The 19,865-nt window shown below is 34.5% G+C and overlaps 1 protein-coding gene across 3 annotated transcripts in view; it reads left to right on the top strand.

Moving 5' to 3' along the window:
• The window catches only part of MICU3 (mitochondrial calcium uptake family member 3), a 96,924-nt gene that overhangs the window by 58,523 nt on the left and 18,536 nt on the right, over positions 1 to 19,865 (top strand). Inside the window, exons 6-9 of one of the 3 annotated variants that reach the window (XM_068532010.1) lie at positions 1,061 to 1,143; positions 4,078 to 4,149; positions 7,320 to 7,358; positions 16,113 to 16,208. In XM_068532010.1, the coding sequence (XP_068388111.1) occupies positions 1,061 to 1,143; positions 4,078 to 4,149; positions 7,320 to 7,358; positions 16,113 to 16,208 (290 nt within the window). The remainder of the gene's footprint in view (positions 1 to 1,060; positions 1,144 to 4,077; positions 4,150 to 7,319; positions 7,359 to 16,112; positions 16,209 to 19,865) is intronic. The other 2 variants (XM_068532008.1, XM_068532009.1) reach the window with 2 other exon arrangements.

The following is a 19,865-nucleotide window of genomic DNA, read 5'->3' as shown; positions in this document are numbered from 1 at the left end:
TGTAACTTTTTATTTCTTTCTCAAGTGAATGATAATGAAAGTAAGTCTAGATTCCTAAAATACATGCAAAAAAATGAACTTCCATAAAAGACTGGCTTTCAAAAAAAAAAAAAAAAAAGACTGGCTTTCATTTCCATTATTTTCAGAGACAGCTATTACTGGTTAAGAAAGCAGGGCTGTGTGCTTTGCTTTTGCCGGGTTCACGATTTCACAACAGGTAGTGGCAAGTGTATCTGTGAGAGGTCCTTTTTAAACTTTTTGCCAGTCATCTTAAAAGAGAAGGTCAAATGTTTTGAAAAAGGCATGTACACTGAGCTCCTCTTTGAAAGATACGTTCAAGTTTTCTGCTGTCCGAGTTTTCTTCTTTATGCTTTAGAAGTGAAAAGAGAAGTTTTGAATCTCATTATAGGGTTCATACAATTAAGGCAGTTCGTAATGTGTGAAAGTCTGATTTTCTCAGAAAAGGAGTTGTTCCTTGTATTTGGGGGGAATTAATTATTCAAGCTCTCTTTATTTTATATTTCTGTATTTGAAGCCTCTAGAAGTTCAAACCCAAATATGTAATCTCTCATGCTTGACATTTTTTCACAGGTTATTTCCATTATAATTTTCCCAAGATTTTAGACTGATCCATTGTGTCATATTCTCATTTTTCCTTCTGCTCTAAGTAGCTGACATATTAAAAATACTTCAAATGTGATGAGCTGATATTTTCCTTTTAAACCAACTGACAGACTTTGGATAAGAAAGAAATATTTATCTTTGGAAGGAAGGTAGTCAAATTCTACTGTCAGTGCTATGCAACAGGTATCACACAAGTAGATTTAAAGTGTATTATCAATTGTGTTACTAAATGTGCTAATTTATGAAGCAGAAATATATATACTTATATGTAGCTTTTATTATATTTAACTAAATAATAACATGTTGCTTTTAATTTCTTGGTTAAAGAAAGTATCTCTGTATAGAATGTGAATAATTGTTTACAATTAATGTGGATTTTTTTACTTTAAAAACATTTTTTCATTTCACAAATACTTTTCCTGTTCTTTTCCGGCAGAGCCACATGCAGGTTTTAGAATAGCTTTCAACATGTTTGACACCGATGGCAATGAGATGGTGGATAAAAAGGAGTTTTTGGTGGTATGTATATTACAGGCTACATTTTATCAATAATTAAATATTGCTTATATTTTTATGTTTTGCATTATTTAGAATACTGTTGTAGAAAAAAGAGTGAAAATTTTATGCTTTCACTTTAATAAAGTATATACTCATGTACTGTATTTTGAATGATTTTTTTTTTGGCTGTGTTGGGTCTTCGTTGCTGCACGCAGGATATTTCACTGTGGCGCGCGGGCTTCTCTCTAGTTGTGGCGTGTGGGTTTCCTCTTCACTACTTGTGTCACAGGCTCCAGGGCACGTGGGCTCTGTAGTTTGTGGCACGTGAGCTCTCTAGTTGAGGCCCCCGAGCTCAGTAGTTGTGGCCCGTGGGCTTAGTTGCCCCGCGGCATGTGGGATCTTAATTCCCCCACCAGGGATCGAACCCACGTCGCCTGCATTGGAAGGCGGATTCTTTACCACTGGACCACCAGGGAAGTCCCTATTTTGAATGATTTTTACACTATAAAAAAATAAATTATATTCAGTGTATGAAGATGCTTATTGTTGTTTACACATCCTCTGGAAGTTTGAAATGTGTCAAATGTTTTCCACTGGGTGGGTGACAAGCAATCCTGAGGTGTTACGCATGCTCAGTCTCTATCATATCAGCCACCCAATCACAGACAGCTCTTTGCCACAGGAAGTCCCCTTCCTTCTCATTAAAGGATTTACGATTTTTCTTTTTCCTTTTCTCTTCCACTCATTGCTGCCTTGTATTCCAGTCTTAGCCCAATTTCCTACTCCCTTCTCCTGTCTTTGACCAGGGGCTGATCTCCAGTGGAGGGTAAGAGTGTTCTTGGTATTTGTCCTTCAGCCTTTCTCACCCGACTGGTCCCGTGTTGGTGCTGGTCTGGCAGCATCTTCAGCTGCTCTCTCATCTTACCGCCCCCTCCTTCCAGAATTTTTCCATTGCTTTTTACCCCTGTGTCCTGTATCTGCTTCTGTGACCAGATGCCTATTCTGTTTTTCTCCATAACGGAGATTAACATTAGTTTACTCCTTCCAGTAACAACCTCTACCCTTAGCGTTTATGTTTAACTCAATATTTACCTCTACTCTCCTAGTGAAAAGAGAAGGGAAAAATAACATAAATAGCCATTTAATTTTCTATTTTTCCTCTGTAACGAGCCAATAAAAATCCCTTGGAAAACCTCTTAAATAGCTTAGTATTTTCTTCAGAGGCTGGAGCATAGAAGAGAAACTATGCAATCATTCTTTTCCATGGTAGGAAAGAGAAGAGAGAGGAATCCTCATCAAAAGCTAATCAGCCATTAAAAAGGAAGCAAGCAAACGAATTATTGTGATCTATCAAAAGGCTTAATCTAACACCCATGTGGCCCTTGCCTGAGTACAGTGCCTGAGCAAGTCACTGGAGCTGGAACCACAAAGGGTCCCTCACTGCAGTGCTTTTCAGGATATTGGGGAGGCGAGAGGTTTCAGTTTCACTGCAGTAGATAGAGAGATGTACCTAACACCCTAAAATGGACAGACTTAGTTTACTAAAGTTCTGTCATGATAGTGTACAGCTGTATTTTAGGACTTTCACAATGGGCCTAGTAATCTAAATAATTTTCAATAAACTTTCTATGACAGCAATGCCAAGTTCCACCCCACTGTCTTAAAGATTAACTTTTGGAACTCAGTTCATTGGAAGTTGCCTGTCTTTCGGAATCTTGTCTGTGGAGACGGGAGGTAAAAACATTCATGCAGAATTTCTATTTATTTCCACTGTACACTCTTACAAAAGTCGCCCTTGCTTTGAAGTGGTGGTCTACTCTGCAGTGGCTGTGTACTAATAGTTTTTTGTTTGTTGTTTGTTTGTAAACAGCAAAGAGTTTGGAAGTAGAGGTGGAGTTGGGCAAAGCTATATGTAGAGGTCTAAAATCTGAGATCCTCCTGCCTATTTATGAAGTGATTATTAATAACCTTGCGAAAAATAAAAACTCTTTTCACTAAGAAAAAGTGTGGAAATAAATTTATGTGTTAATAAAATCATTTACATTTTGTACTGTATATTTTAATTGTTATTTCATATCTTGGGAGGTAATACATTTTGACTTCCAACTATAGCCATACAAAATGAAGTAAAGAGTTGAGATAGCTGTTCAAATTACACAGACAAGAGCAATGACCTTGTCAGAAAACTGACATAGAGATAGGATTAGGCTTCCATTTGTAAAATAGGATTTTAAAGAGGAAATAATGCCTTGTATAATGGTAGCTAACATTTATTGAGAAGTTATTGTGTGACAGGCAATGTGCTAAGTAATTACTTGTAATATTTACTCTGCACAACATTATTTTTATAAGACCTATCGATTATACCTCAATAAATCTGGAAGAAAATGCTGCCCTAAGAGATTCTGTAAGATTATCTTCATGTTCCTGATATGGAAAACAAGCCGTAAATAATTAGACTAACTTGCTCAAGGGCTTGTACATGGAGAGCCCATGTTCCTACCACGATGCTCAGTTACCTGAAAGAGACCTTAGAGGTTGTCTAGTCCATCTGCATTTCATATATGAGCAGATTGGAGCCCAGCGAGGGTTGAATGACCCGTCCCCCATTATAAAATTAGTGTATGACAGAAGATGGGCTCAAGCCCAGACCCCTGAGTTCTGGTCCAATGTCCTTTATCCCTCAGTAGGCTTCATCTCTTTTTATGCCACAGCCTCCACATCTTTGTGTCTTAGAGATAAAGTAAAACTATTTAATAGATCCTTTGGTACTGGGTTGCCTTTTTCTCAGGAAAAACATTTATATCAGAAAATGTATTTATACTAGTTTTAATGATCTTGGTATATGAAGCTAACTATTTTCTTTCTTTTTAGGATATACCTAGCACAGGGTGTTAGATAGGTACCCAGAAACTCTTGTTGGATATTTGATTTTTGATTGGGTTTTTTTTTCAGCTTCAAGAAATATTCAGGAAAAAAAATGAAAAGAGAGAAACTAAAGGAGATGAAGAAAAGCGTGCAATGCTGGTAAGAATAATTTATAGTAGTTTCAGGGGGGTTTTCTAGGCAAGAATTATTTTATTCATGTTGAGAAACAATAATTAAAGCCTGTAACTTTGGACCTGTCCCTTTCTTGAAAACTTTCTAAAGTTCTTATGTAGAAAAATTGCTTCAGTATTTATATGCTTTGATATCAATATTTATATCAAGTATTGATATTAAACATCTGTATCCATAATCACAGTCATTAAATCATTTTCATCTGTATTGTTGTTATCCATGAGATTTGAAGGGTATATCATATAATAGATTAATACAGATCATTATGCATGTAAAAATTTAAAGGTGAATTGCAAAGATTTAATTATACCTGTGAGTAAATTTAGTGGCGCTATAACAATATGAATGTTGAAGCAAAAACAAGGAAATAATATGTGTTTTTGCATTCATAGAAATATATATTATAGATTCTTCTTCTGGTGAGAGTAATGTTTTCATCTTATTCTGAAGGTAGAGTTAAGCAACATTTCCCTCCATTTTCCTACTAGTTTTCTTTTTTGCTTGTCCCAAGTATGTCAGCCTGACAACAACCCAGGTTCACATAATAAAAATAACACGCAGCTACTGAGACCTTAGTATCAGACACTATACTAGGTGCTTTGCGTGCGTTTTCTCATTTACTCTACCCAACAGTTCCCTTATTATCTGTAATTATAGATGAGCAAAGTGACAGTTGGAAAGGTTAAGTATCTTGTCCAAAATTCCATAGCTGTTAAATGGCAAAACCAAGATTTGAACCCATGGCTGGCCAGCTCCAAAACCTGCCCTTTTACCCACTGTAGCATATTTCTTCCTCTGGTACTTAGATAGCAGAAACATGGTGAATTTTGTTGGCATGTAAATGATAATTGTTTAATTTGCAAATTCATGGCCCTGTGAAATAGTTTAATTGGTCTATCTGGAATTCAAATAATTAACTTCAAAGAACTGCAACATTTTTTATTATTCTCATTGTAATAAGGATATGTATTAGGTTTTTTTTAAACATGGGTTATCTGCAGCAGATGGGTGTCATATTCAGTCCCAGTAGATTTACGAAGTATGTATTTATACTAATAAAAGCAGATTATCAGGATTATGAATACATACTATTTCTTAGGATATTTGACTATGATATATTTATCAGTATTTGTTGAATCACCCCCAGTAGACTAATTATGGAAGACACTTATATCAATAGAAGGCACTGTCTATAGATAATATACTGAGAGAGTAAACAATTATTTTAATTTTGATGGATTACCCCCGATTGACTGGATAGGCAAGTTGTTAATAAAATATCATTAAGGAGGTTGAATTATGTTAATGAATCTTTTGGTAAACCTCAGTGATAAAGTAGATAGTATTTCAATGGATACAAATTTAACTGTTTATTTATGCTAATTCCAGAAAGGACTTAATGGATCTTCCAGTAAAGTTACAGTCCTAGTCTAATCATTAACATTTACTAAAATACCTAAGTCGAGTAACAAAGGGAGAGAGGAAAGGGAATAATAATAGCAGACAACCCACATTGGGAAAAGCCACAGTGTCAGCACAAAAGCGTCATTGCAGCCCAGGTAAAGTAAATTTTAATACTGATGATTTAATGCAAATAATAGTGATATAGTAAAACTTCATTAGGTTGGATTACTTAGGGAAAGTCTATCTGAATTATGAAATCTAAATTATATCAGCATACCCTAAATTGTATTAGTTTACATGAATATACGTCGATCAATGAAGCATTCTGTAGCAAATATATGGGGAAGGAGACTTGTTTTAAAGAACAGATAAAAATAACTTATAAGTAGTATATAACTTATTTGTGTGTAAAGGAATGCTTGCTAAAGGCACTGATCTCCATGGGTACCTCAGAGGTGTTTATCTTACATAGCTTACAGTTAGTGGCTCCTGAAATCTCATTTACAGAATTTAGCTCTCAGAACTATTTCTTAAAACAATTCAGAAATAATCTCTAGTACAACCTCTGAACTAAACAACGCTCTAGGACAATACAGCTCTCTCCAAATATTTGTTACTGTGTTTAACAATAACAATAATTAGTGGTAACTTATTGTTAATAGTTGTGACATTTTAAATAATGCGTATCTGAACTGATGAGATTTTTGAGTTTTGAAGCAATTGAAATTTAGCTTATAGTGAAACTATATAGATTACATGAGGGAGACAGTGTAGCACGGGCTCAGGAGCCAGATTTTCAGGGTTTGACTATTAGCTCTGCCATTCATTGCCTGGGGGACCTTGAACCAGGTCCTTAAATTTCTCTGTGCCACAGTTTCTTCATTTGTACGAGAATGGGAGTAATGAGCACATGTGAATGTTATGGGGGTTAAATGAGCTAAAACATGTAGCCACTTAACCGTGTATGAAATATAATAAATACTCAAAAAGATTAGCTAATTGTGAAACACGAAATTCTCTTTTAGTTAGTAGAACGACACAGCTACTGTAAACTGAATTATTACATACCCAAATCAAAATCTGAGCAAGACTAAATTGTAAAATATTTACATACCAAAATTAACTGTGCTTCAGAAAGAAAGAGGGAAATGAGCATAAAATGTCTTGGGACACTTATTATGTGCTAGGCTCTGTACTATATCCATTATAAATGTTACTCTCGTTTAGTCCTCATTACACTTCTCTGAGGTAAGTATCCTACCTTTCTACAGATGAGAAAACCATCTTAGAGAGGTTTGTTAACTTGCCTGAGGTCATGGCACTAGCAGGAGAAGATGCCACTGTAGGTCTCATACCATTCGCACCACCATGCTGCTGCATCTAGGTTTCCCCCTTATCCCACATGGAATCGCTGAAGCATGTCTCAATAAAACTGCATACTTTGGAGGAACATGTTTTACTCAAAGCAGTAGTTCTATCAGAAAGTTAAAATGAAAGTGGTTGAAATGAGCACAAGTTCATTTAATGTTTAATTATATGAGATTTAAAAAACTTTGCTACTCATCTTTAACATTTGTCCCACTTGTACCGTGTTTATGCTCTATATAGAATGTAGCATAATGATTTGCCCTTCCTAATTGACTGTTTTGTCATCTTTTTCTTCTTTTCCCTTGCTATACTTGGGTTCATTCTGAAATGTGACACTTCATTTGGCCCTTTGTGCTCTATGTCAGCGTCTTCAACTTTATGGATACCATTCTCCTACTAATAGTGTATGTACAATACTTGCAATGTTCTTTACGTAAATAGTCCTCACCTGTTTTACTTGATAATGCTGTTTTTCTGTATAAAGCCAGACCTATTATTGAGAATGTTTAGGAATTTATCTAACATAATAATGTGCAACCAGGGCAGAAGTTTTTATTTCCTTCCTAGATTCATGAGAAGACTAGGACTAACAGAGCAATTATGTATCTTTAGCTTTAACTTAAACTAAGGGAACGGTGAGTGAAACAACCAAACACTCTGGTAGAGTAATTGAAATTTTATATTTTTCGCTGGCATTTGAGGAGTTAAATACAATTTATGGAGCAGATCCTCAGGCTGTGCTCTTGCAGGACACAGGTGTTTTAAGAACTGGATCTGTCCATGTGGTATACAGTCGTTTCTTAAGTCTAGTAAAGAAGATATTGATGGATAAACTCTTCTTAGTTCTCTGTGTTTCTCCCAAATTTGTTTCTAAAACCTTTGATGCCTGCCTTCTGCCTATGGTCTATACAAAAGTCTGGTATAAGACGACACTTGATATGTTTTAGATATCACTCTATCACGCGTTACTTCTTAAAAAGGACTATGATCTTCAGACTCATCTTTTCCTGAAAAAGTTGGGAGTTCCTTCAAATGATCTTCCAACTGTACGCTTCTCACACTATGCTTTCCTTCTTTCCTTTCTCCTGGAAAGTCAGAGCTCGTTGGCTAGCCCAGCTACTACACAGCTAAGAGTAGGCCATGGCCCCTTTTGAGTGTAAACATGCACAGTCCATTTGATTTCCCCAAGGATCCTTAAGTCACTTAGAAGGATCCCTCGAATTATACAAATTCCACCTGAGAGAAGCTCTTGAATTCAGGGTGACTGACTCAGAATTGTCCTGCTGAAAGTGTTCCAGTTATAGTGTAAACGCTAGGTGTGTTGCCTCCTGTATTGTATATTTAATAAAAATTCCAAACTATAAAAACTAATTCTGTTCTAGATTTAAGTATACACTGAAGGCTGATTCAGCATAAGGTAAACCTAAGATATCTCGTCTAAGTCACAAGGAATGGACCTAGAATGGGTTGGAAAACAAGCCAAGTCCATGGGAACCTTATGACTGACTAATTGTTTTGATCCCTTACAAGATACTTTAAATTTTTTCTGCAGAATTCACTACTGTTTTCCATGAAAGAAAGTCCACCATTTTCTTAAAATTTTTAACAGATTCGTCTGTTAATGATTTCAAAAATATATAAGAATGTGTAAGACGAAACTCTCATAGACTCTAATGCCGTATGCCCTGTGAAACTTAATAAATGTTAATAATAATTATGACTTTTTAATTTATTTTTCTAATCTAATGTGTCATTGCATGAACCACTTTTCCAACTGTGGCAATTTATATTTTTCTTTTAAACTCATAAATAATTTTCATACAGGTGACAAATGGTTTTTTAAAAAATATGTTTCAGAGTAATATTGTTAAAAGGAAATAGGTACTAATATAGCTCTAGTTTAAGCTACATATGCAAATTGTAGTCACTTAGACATTAAGAGAATAATATTCAGAACCAGATTTAAATTACATATTTCATTCATATTCTTGCTTATGTAATAGGAAGGTAATTTACATTTTGTTGTGATAATATATATATATATTTTATTTTACTGAAGACATCTTTGGTTTTCATCTAAGAATAGAAAATACATATTTTAAAGTGATAGAACTTGATGTCATTTTTTTATCCCCAGTCTTAAATGTATTACGTGTTTCAACTCCCTTAGTTTAGTTGGCTATATAAACTGACTTTTCTTCGTATAATAGGAAAATTTTTGCTCAGAAAGGAATGATTATTTTCAAAAAAAATGCAAGCAAACAAGGAAGATTTATTTAAAATTAGAAAAAAATTCAGACAGCCTGAACATTTATATGAAATATCGTTGATGTATGTTTTCACAAATATATTAGTATACCGTTATGAATTAACTGGCAGTTTTCTGCTAGTTTCCAGAATTGTAGATCAACTGGAGCGATAAAGGATCTAATTTGAGTGTAGTTCATGGAGCTGAATATAACCTAAGATTCTATCTTTAGGAAGAAGTTCCTTCAAGAAAGGCAGGGCCTCTGGATTTTACTATAGAGACAGAGATTCTGTGGCCTCTGTAGTAACCTGTTCCAAAAGTTAATCATCCTTACAGTAGGTTTTGCCTGTATTCTGTCAAATTATTCCTTGCTACAGTGTAAGATTGAACATACTTTTTTGTATCCTGGAAGATAGTTACCTTACAGCCTTTTCTCTTCCAAACAACCCTGATTCTTTTCATATTTCTCATATAGTCAGCTCTTGATTATCTTACTACAGTAATGAAAAGAAATATAAAACATTCAAAAGAATAAATAATGCAAAAGTCAAGTATATTTGACTTTGACATACCTTACATTTTACAGATTTTTTAAAGATTATCTTTATTACCCAAATTTCATTGTAGTCAAAAAAATGTACCAATTTTTATATAATTTTTTGACATGGATTGAACTTGTTTTATGGACCAGAACAATGTCAATATTCATAAATGATCTGTGTTTGAAAAGAATGTGTATTCTTCAATTCTGGGTACAGGGTTGTAATATATATATGACCAAACATATTAATTATGTGTTTTAAATCTCTATCATTACTGATGTTTTTTTCTGCTGTTCTGTCAAATAATGTGTTAAATTACACATTACAATGATAGACTTGTTAATTTCTACTTATAATTCTGGTTTTGTTTATTTTATATATTTCAAAGCCTTCTTATTGCCTGTATAAGAATATAGATTACTTAAGTCGTCTTAGCAAGTTAAATCTTTGATTATATACTGTCCCTAGATCTCTAGAAATGTGTTTGTGTTAAAAATCTATTTTATTGTCAAAATAAATACACTACGTTTATTGTTATTAGCATGTTATTTTCCATTTTGTGTTTTTTTATTGTCTATTTTTACCTCTAGTGATAATGAAGCTTTCCCTGATTTTTTAAATACGTATTTTAGTTCAGAAATATACTGCTGATAGAACGTAAATATAAAACAAAACAAAAAACAATAAAAGTTTAACTACTATATAATATAGCTCAAGAAATAAAACATTGCCTTTGCCATACCCCAAGAAGCCCCTTCATATGTCTCCAATCATAATCCCTTCTTCTCCTTCAAAAGATAACCACAATCAAGACTTTTTATGTCATTCATTTCTTTGCTTTGCTTTGAGGTTTTATGACCTACTTATGTATCCTAAACAATATAGTTTAGTTTTGCCCATTTTTGATCTTCATATAAATGGGATCATATTAAATGAGTTTTTCTATGTTGCTTCTTTGACTCAACATCATGATTGGCAGCTACGTCTGCGTTATTGTATCTGGTCCTAGTTCATTCACTTTTATTGCTATAAGCAGCAGTGCTCAAACGTTTTGGTCTCAGGACCCCTTTACATTGTTGAAGATTATTGAGAATCCAAAAGAACTTTTGTTTATGTTGGTTATATTCATCTATTTTTGCCATATAAGAAGCTAAAACTGAGAAAATTATAAATATTAATACATTTAAAAATAATTTTTAAAACTCTCATGTTACCATAAACATTTTTTGTGAAAAATAATGTCAAAAATATTGTGGGGAAAGTGGTATTTTACATTCTTTGCAAATCTCTTTAATGTCTGACTTAGTAGAAGACCGCTGGTTTCTCATAGAGGCTTCTGTATTTATTCAATCTGTTGCAGTATATTGTTTTGGCAACAAATACTATCAATTGTTTCCCTTGAAGCAACAGGCTCAGTTGGTTCATCTTCCAGAAAGATGCCTGCCACATACCGAAGTCTAAATAACCATAGTTTGTGTATCCGTTGTTCTTTCAAGTAAAAATGATGGTTCATGAAAAAAGTGGCTAGTCTGCCTTGCAACGCAAACCACCGCATAGATGTTTTTTCTCAAGGCGACCACAGTACTTCATTAGACAGAAGTGCTTTATGCATGCTTCCCTTCACACCGAATGTTAAAAAGATGTGTGCTCAAAGATTAAATTAACACAATTATGAGTTTTATTCTTCAGCAAGTACATTCTTAAGTGAAACTTTTTTTTTTTAAATATGAGTATATGAAACTGAAGAATGTGACAACTTCTGAAGAATGTAATGACTTTGGTCTTTTGTGCTGTCATTGTACTAAGGCTTCAGCAATTTTACCCACCATTGCTTTCGTACCAGTCAACACAGTACAAAAGGCAAATAATGTCTTTAAGATGCTTTAAGATACATCTATATTATATTTTGTCCAGTTTTTTTCAGTTATTCTCAATGAGAAGATTGGCACTGTTTTTTCTAGTCTGTCATTACTAGAAGCCTGGTTTATCATTTTCAACCTCTCATTTTCCTTATATTTTGGATATGTCTTTTTTTAAAGTATATTTTGTGTATTTTATCGGTTCCTTTTTATCTGGATTGATAATATATGCTTTTTAATTGGAAAATTCAGTCAATTTACATTACTGTGATTACTAACTTACTTGGATTTATTTTAGCCATTCTATATACTGTTTTTTTTTTCTCTTTTCTTACTTTCTTTTGCATTACCTGGGTTTATTTTGAGTTTAGAAGACATTCACTATATTTCTTTTCTTTGTGTAGTTATTCTTGAAATTTTAATAAGAATACTTAAAATAATAAAGCCTTAGATTAGGCCATATCTTTATTCACTTTCTCAAAAAATAGACTTTAAAAGTTCTTTAATACCGTTCTTTCCTCTCCTGGCATGGGTACTTAAAATTGAACGTTTGCCCGTGTCTTTTTTTAATCCCACAAGTTAGACTTCTAAAATATGTATCATTCATGTTTGTTTCTAATTACTTATATATTTGCTATTCTTTACTCAGTAGTTCCCTCTTTAATCTCACCCATTCCTAAATCTCATAATCTTATACTCACAAAGTATATCCCCAAGTGATGATCTTCTAATAAATTTTTTTAAAAACCCTCTCTCTGGAAATCTCTTTTTTTCCCTTTATTTTTTCCCGGTTTATTGAGATATAGTTGACATATAACATGGTATCAGCTTATGGTGTACAACATAACCTGATATATGTACTTCTCACAAAACACCACAGTAAGCTGAGCTGACACCCATCCCCTCACATAGTTACAATTTTTTTTTCTTGTGATGAAAACTTTAAGACCTATTTTCTTAGCAACTCCTAGCATACAGCACAGTATTATTAACTGTAGTCACCATGCTTTACATTACATCCCCAGGACTTACCTATCTTATAACTGGTAGTTCACACCTTTTTACCACCTTCACCCCTTTCCCTATCACCACCATTCCCACCTGCCTCTGGCAACCACCAGCCTCTTCTGTTTCTGTGGATTTGTTTGTTTGTTTTAATTGAGATAGAATTGGCATATAACATTATATTAGTTTCAGGTGTATGATGCAACGATTCGATATATGTATACATGCTGTTATTTTGAAAGAATTTTACTATATATATTATTATGGGTTGACACTTATTCTCAGCAAATTGTGGTATCATCCCAGTCTTCTGGCTTCTATTGCTGAAAATGAAAAGTCAACTCTGGGTCTGTTATTCTTTTGTAGGCAATCTGTTTTCTTTCTGGGTGCTTTTAAGATTCTGTTTGCCTTTGGTATTCTACAGTTTCATTACAGTCTATCTCTCTTTTTGCTTTTATCTATCATGAAATTCATTGGGCTTCTTAAATATGAGGATTGTTTGCTTTCATTATTTCTTGAATATCCACTGCCAATATGTCTCTGAATATTGCCTCTTTCCCATTTTCTCTAATATTACTTTCTAGAGCTTTCATAGATATTCATGTTTTAATGTCTCTTAACTCCTCTTTAATTTGCCATATTTTTTATCTTTTTACACTGCATTCTGTATACTTTATTCATATTATCTTCAAGTTCACTGATCTTCTCTCTAGCTATATATAATATGATATTAAATTTCAGTGATTCATTTTCCACTTCTAGAAGTTTTATTTGGTTCTTTTTTCTAATCAGCCTAATAATTTTTGGTAGCCCCTTTTTCCTAAGAAGTCCTGTCAAATACAACTTCATATTCTTTAAACTTATTAAACTTATTTTGTATTCCATATCTAATAATGTCAATATCTAGAGTCTGCAGCTCTGGTTCTATTGTTTGTTGTTTCTGCTGGTTCCTACTTATGGTGGCTTACGTTCTTTTATGTTTAGTAATTTCCTATTATGAGCAGGTATTTGTTGGAATGCATCTGTGTGGATTCTTTAAGGGCTGGGTTAAGGGTGTGTTTTTCCTGGGAAGACTGGTGTGTATATGTTTGTTTCTGTGATACATTGCAGGTACCTGCAGTCCCATGTAACTTTAAATTACAATTCTCGGGTTATGGTTTCTCAGGCCACACTTGTCAGAGTGGGACAGATTATAAAGATGTAGTTTTCTTTTGTTTGTTTATATTTTTCTGTGTTTTTAAATACCACTGATAGCAAAGACAGTTGACCCCCTGATTCTGTGGGCTACTATTTTGGGGTTTTTTTCCTAGTTTGCCTGACCTCTGAGTGTACCCTTTCTCAGACCCTTACTTTGTGTAGGGTATTTACCTGTCCGGACATGGGCCGCTTTAGGGAGCCTCTGTTCTGCTTACCACAGTGATAGAGTCCCACCTCTAAGTCGGTCTTTTTTCCCCTAGCTTCCTTTTTCTTCCTTCCTTCTAGCTTCCCTTTCTCCCTTATTTTACTTCCGTCCTTCTTTCCTTCTGTCTTTGTTTTGAGCTGCTATAACAAAAATACCTTAAAATGGGTGGCTTATAACGAATAATCATTTTTTATAGTTCTGAGAGCTGGCAAGTCCAAGATCACCCGACCAGCAGATTCATTGTGGCAGCTGATGAGGGCCTGCTTCCTGGTTCATAGGTGGCACCTTCCCACTGTGTCCTCACATGGTGGAAGGGGGCAAGGGAGCTCTCTCAGACCCCTTTTCTAAGAGCACTAATCCCATCCATGAAGGCTCTGCCCTCATGACCTAATCACCTCCCACAGGCCCCACTCCTCCTAATACCATCACCTGGGCGGTTAGGATTCCAGTACATGAACTTTTCACACTATGGCTCCCTCCTTCCTCCCTCTCTTGCTCTTTTCCTTCCTTCCTCCCTCCCTCCCTTTTCTAGGCTCACAACGTACATTTTTTCCTATAGAGATCCGTGTCAATATAGTTTGTCAAACTAATTTTATCCCTTCATATGTTGTAAGTATTTTTAATGTCATCAAAGTCTGTGTGGGTGGGGTAGGGGTGAGGGTGACCAGGGTTTGGAAGTAGGGGAGAGGCCTGGCTTCATCAAGCGCGTCGTTCCTGTTACCCTCCTAATAATAGTGTCGTGAGCCTCATTTTCTGGTTAGATTGGTTTAACAGTCCTTTTCTTAACTATATACTGCCTTTCTACATTACAGTTTAAAAATATATCCACATTCAAAATATTTAGACAACTTCGCAGAGTATTTAATCTAGTTACCATCTATTGAGGTTCTGCCATATCTGTGTAAAAGAAAATGAACTGTGCTAGTGCTACACTCAGTTAATTTTACTTGGTTACAGCTTACTTAGTTACTAAAGGGGGTGACGAGTAGATTCTCTGCCACATTGCGACATTTACACTTATGGTAATAAATACATCTATGTTATATAAGTGATTCCTGCTTAATAATACTTTATTATTAACATTTTATTAAGAGTTTATTAAAATATGGGCAGTAGGCAGTGTTTTCTAGTTCATAATAATGAATTAAAACACAGATCTTTGAAATAATTCCCAGATGCTTATAATTGTATTAGTGGCACTGGACTTCTGAAAACTAACACACACACACAAATAAGAATTCTCTCATCATCAGCCACTCACTCCTAAATTCATCATGCAGCATTTTCTTCTCACAATAACCCAAAGAAGACCAAGCCTGAGAATCTGTGAAATCTTTCCTGGTAAATCCTGAGAGAAACCACATTTAATTATTTCTGTTTATAGAGACCCAAGTTAAGCCTGTAGTTCTACATTTCATGTAAAGATTAGACCACACTTCTTAATTCTGATATCGCCTGCTTTAGACTAGCCTGTACCGAGATAGAAGCTAGTGCTCTGTCCTTGGAATAGATCAGAAAGTACCTGATCTATTTACAACAGACACCAAATCCCTGATCAGCTTTGAGTGGTTTGCCTTCAACTTGCATATTTCTTTTTGACAAGTTTTCGATTAATTTAAATTTAGTTTCTCTAAAGTATGGATATGGTCATTTTGATTCTTTGATGCACTAACATAATATATGCTAACCAACAATGATGCATTTTTAAATTAAGCTTAATTTTTATAGGTTGCTATAAAATTACCAAAATCTTCTCCAAATGAATTTACTTCACACAAGGTGTGAATAAAATTTTTATTTCACACTTTCTTAGAAGTTATGTTTGTTTCATTAGAAGGGCATGGGGCAGGGGTGAAGAATGTGATTCTTATTGACAAAGCCACATTGTACTTAGAAACAGTGGTTATATACCATTACACCTTTGAAAATGCCCTGGGTTTACCAGTGATGTAATATAATACTGCTGTGTGCAGCAGAAAACAAAAAAGGTAAGCTAATGTGTTTTCTTTTCAAGGTTGGCTAGAAGAGATTTAAACTGTATAAATTATCATTGTTTCTGACTATCCTTTAGATTTCAGTTGTGCTTCTTAAAACTTCTACAGGTACTTAAAACAGATGCTGAGGAACTTGTCTCCAGAAGCTATTGGGATACCCTGAGACGTAATACAAGCCAAGCACTCTTTTCAGACCTCGCAGAGGTATAATTAAACCTCAACCAGGTCCTTGTACTATTTGCCATTTTGTTAATCTAGTCCTCATTTCATTTTCGAGTCACAGCGATGAAACCAAAAATATATTTTATATTTTCCCTTTTTCTCCAGTAAAGCAATAATTCCTATATATAAATTGGTATATTTGAATATGTCAACTGTGCTGGCAGGGGCGGCAAGGTCACCTGTAATAGTCCATGGTAAATCCACTCGCTTCTTGTAGAAAACATGACTTTCCAACTTAATTAAAAGGAAATACTGTTCTTTTTCACTTCAAGATCACTTTCAGGAAATTTGAAAATACTATTTTATAGTTTCACTGAATCTTTTAACCTTATAATTTGCAATGTTACATGAAATGCTGAAACTTCTAACTTGGTAAAAGATAGCTAATGCTTTAGAGTTATGGTAGATTTAAAATCAAATTTCCTAATATTAATAGCGAGTGGCTTACCAAGGGTGGGCATGGGGGAGGTGTGCTAACAGCAGTCAGTCAGGGAAGGGAGGACATTTTACCTTGACATTGGTTAGGATTGCCAGTGTGTGGAAAATTAAAAGTAGACTGACCGTTATATCATTCATTATTTTCGAATTCTACAGAGACACATACCTTTTTGCTGCCCTCAGGTGGACTGTCCCCACCACCCCACTCTCATTATGGCACTGTTAATAGGGGTTTGTCATTTTAAAAGATGGGCTATGTCTTGTAGATTAAATGCTTTTCTATGTTCCCTATTAAGAATTTTTAAGAACTTTATTAGAGATGGCTGTCTGGCTTACCACAAAGGACTTTTCAGTAAATACCAAGAGATGTATTTTTGCATTATCTTTTTCTCTTGAAAGTTGGCTTCTCGTTTCTTTTTCTAAAGTTTGACTTTTAAAAGTTATACTTAAAAATATCTAGAGAAGTGAACTGGAGTGAATTCTGTTACCCACATATACAGTGCTACTCAGTGGACACCTCTAGAGCAGGGCAAACGCTTGTAAATGTTAACTTTGTCACTTGTGCACAATTTTAAAGTCCTAAAACAAATAAATAAAGCATTCTGCCCTATATATAGTCTGTCTGTGATATGTAAATATGATGTAATTATGACCAGCAATTATTAATCTTTAAAAACTACCTTTTAAATTTTAGCTATTTTTAGGCATAAAGTGCTGATAGTCCATTTACACATACTTTAGAAGTGCTTATTCCTGTAGTCATTTATGTAGGCATATAGTAGTCCGTGCCTAAAAGTAAGAGCAATGGGGGACACTAGTCCTTAGAGCCCCTACAAGCCTGCTGTGCCAGCTTCAAATTAGCAGTCATGTCCTGCTGTCTCTTCCCACCATAGGCTGTCCACCTCTCAGCCTCCAACCGATCTTCAATCCCATTTAACTCTGCTAGAAATTCTCACAGTTAGGCACAATCTGCTTATTATATGTCAAATTTAATTTAAATCTTGGTAATATCAGAAGACCAGTCAGCTCTTACATATACTCAAAGATCTCATATAAGATTTGCGTAAGATCTTTTGAAGATGTTTATTGCTCTATCTGATGTGTGCTGGAGCTGGCTTTTACAGCTTCCCAGAGCTAGTTCTGCACATCTCTTCCCAACTCAGCATTCTGTGACATTCCGTTGGTACCTTCAAATTGACCATGATAGGCGTGTTACTACCATAGACGTTGGCAAACACTACAAATCAGGCTTTTTTATTTTCCTAGAGAGCCAGTTCACTAGCACACCATTAACTGTAATCAATCCACACTGTAATCATAAGCTGCTAAATCAATTAATGAATTGACTCAAACATCATGAAAATAAATTTGATGGAGAGAAGTACGAAGAAAAAGAAGAAAACAAAACTTGTATTGTGTTTCCAAGTAAAATAATTATTGGGGGATCATCTCTGTTACTGCCCTCCCACATTAGAGAAGATAATTGAGAATTAGCTGTAGTTAAATTACAACTCATTATAATTCCTTATAGGTTACTACTGATGCCAGTGAAACATTGAATTGTTTATACTGTCAGTACTTCAGGATTCGAATTAGTTCAGAAAGAAAGCTTAGAAATCTATTTGTATTTCTTTGTTCCTCTTATATTTAAAATGTAAATATTGAGATAAAGCAGTTCTCTTTACATAATGTAGGTAAATTTGGGATTAGCCTCTCATATTCTTATTCCAGAGCTATTTCTAACCATAAATTTTTTTTCAGTGATAGTAAAACCATGTTATAATGAAAATTTGAATACCACAGCTGATACCACTTTCTAACCAAAATAATAGATAATAAATTCATAGTACAATATGTCTATCGTGCAGCTATTGAATACAGTCTGTGAGTACCAGAGTTACAAAAACTGTTTTGAGCTTTACAGATGAAATTTAAATTTTTTTCTTATCTGCTTTAAACTTTACTAACCCTTAATAAGTTTCAGTAGGTTATTTAAAACCTTCCTAACACATCAAGAGTTTGACAGTTTCCTCCAGCCCATGAATAGAGCTTGATAAGATTATTATCATATAGTAATCAATAAAAATACATTGAAAGAATTCCTTAAAACTCTTTAATAGCTTGATATATTTTTATTTTATGAAAGTTTTTTAATTTGTTTATTCCATTTTTGATGAAATCATTTAAAATAATTTTTAATCAAAACAAAATTAGATAATGGCCTCTCATGGGGTTCCTTTGTGGCTTTTTCTCGCTTTGATATGAAAACACCTGAATTCATTTTATTTTAACAATGAGCACAGGAATCAAAGGGCTAAAGTCTCTATTTTTGTCTCAGCTCTCCTGAGATTTAAGTTATGTAACACAGTTAGGACACCAAGGACACTGGTACAGTTGTCAGTGACTCCCAGCAGCACTCTGTTTCACTGAGTGGGGGGAAAAGGTTTTCACCATTTCCATTTTCTAATTTTTCTCTCTAATGTCAAACTGTTGTTTATGCCTCTGTGGGTCTGGATTATCTGGATAAGAGCAAGCTAAGTCTAATAAGATATCGATGATGAAAGACTGTAAATGAAGATTTGCTCTGCTCAATGGGCATGAGAAAAACTGGCCGAATGAGGTCATTATTTAAAACCTGTGTAAAACAAAGCCACCTCATTTCAGTGTATTATGTCTCGAGGTAAGGAACATGACAACACTAGAGGAAAACATTCCATAGTTATGTTATCAGGGTTCTCTAACTTTTGGTGTTCCTGTATCCTCTCATTTTAAGGCAGTTTTTTAGATCTATATAACATATGTGTGTAGTTTCAATAGCACAAAAGAAGCAAGAGTGTACCATGTAAAAATATTTTTTTGCATTAAGCTCCAACATTATTTTCTGTCTTGTCTAGTCCTTTTTCAACTTCTTGGAATATACTGATTTGTCAGAAATAAATAATAATAGCTAACACTTACTGAACATTTATAATATGCCGGTTATAGTGCTGACCAACATGAGTTATCTCATCCTCACAACGACCCTTTAGGGTAAGTACTGTTGTTGTTCCTGAGGATAATTATATCCTCAGTGAGATTAACTTCCCCAAGGTCACTTAACTAATGAGGAAAAAAGTCAGAATTCAAAGCAGAAATCCGACTCTTGAGTTCATCATCCTATTTGCTCACCAGGCTACTGCTTATTTGTTAAGTAGCAACTTG

Source organism: Eschrichtius robustus, chromosome 21 (genome assembly GCF_028021215.1).
Source record: "Eschrichtius robustus isolate mEscRob2 chromosome 21, mEscRob2.pri, whole genome shotgun sequence".
Lineage (NCBI taxonomy): Eukaryota > Metazoa > Chordata > Mammalia > Artiodactyla > Eschrichtiidae > Eschrichtius > Eschrichtius robustus.
Note: the sequence above shows the minus strand (reverse complement) of the source record. Positions and strands in the feature narration are given on the sequence as shown.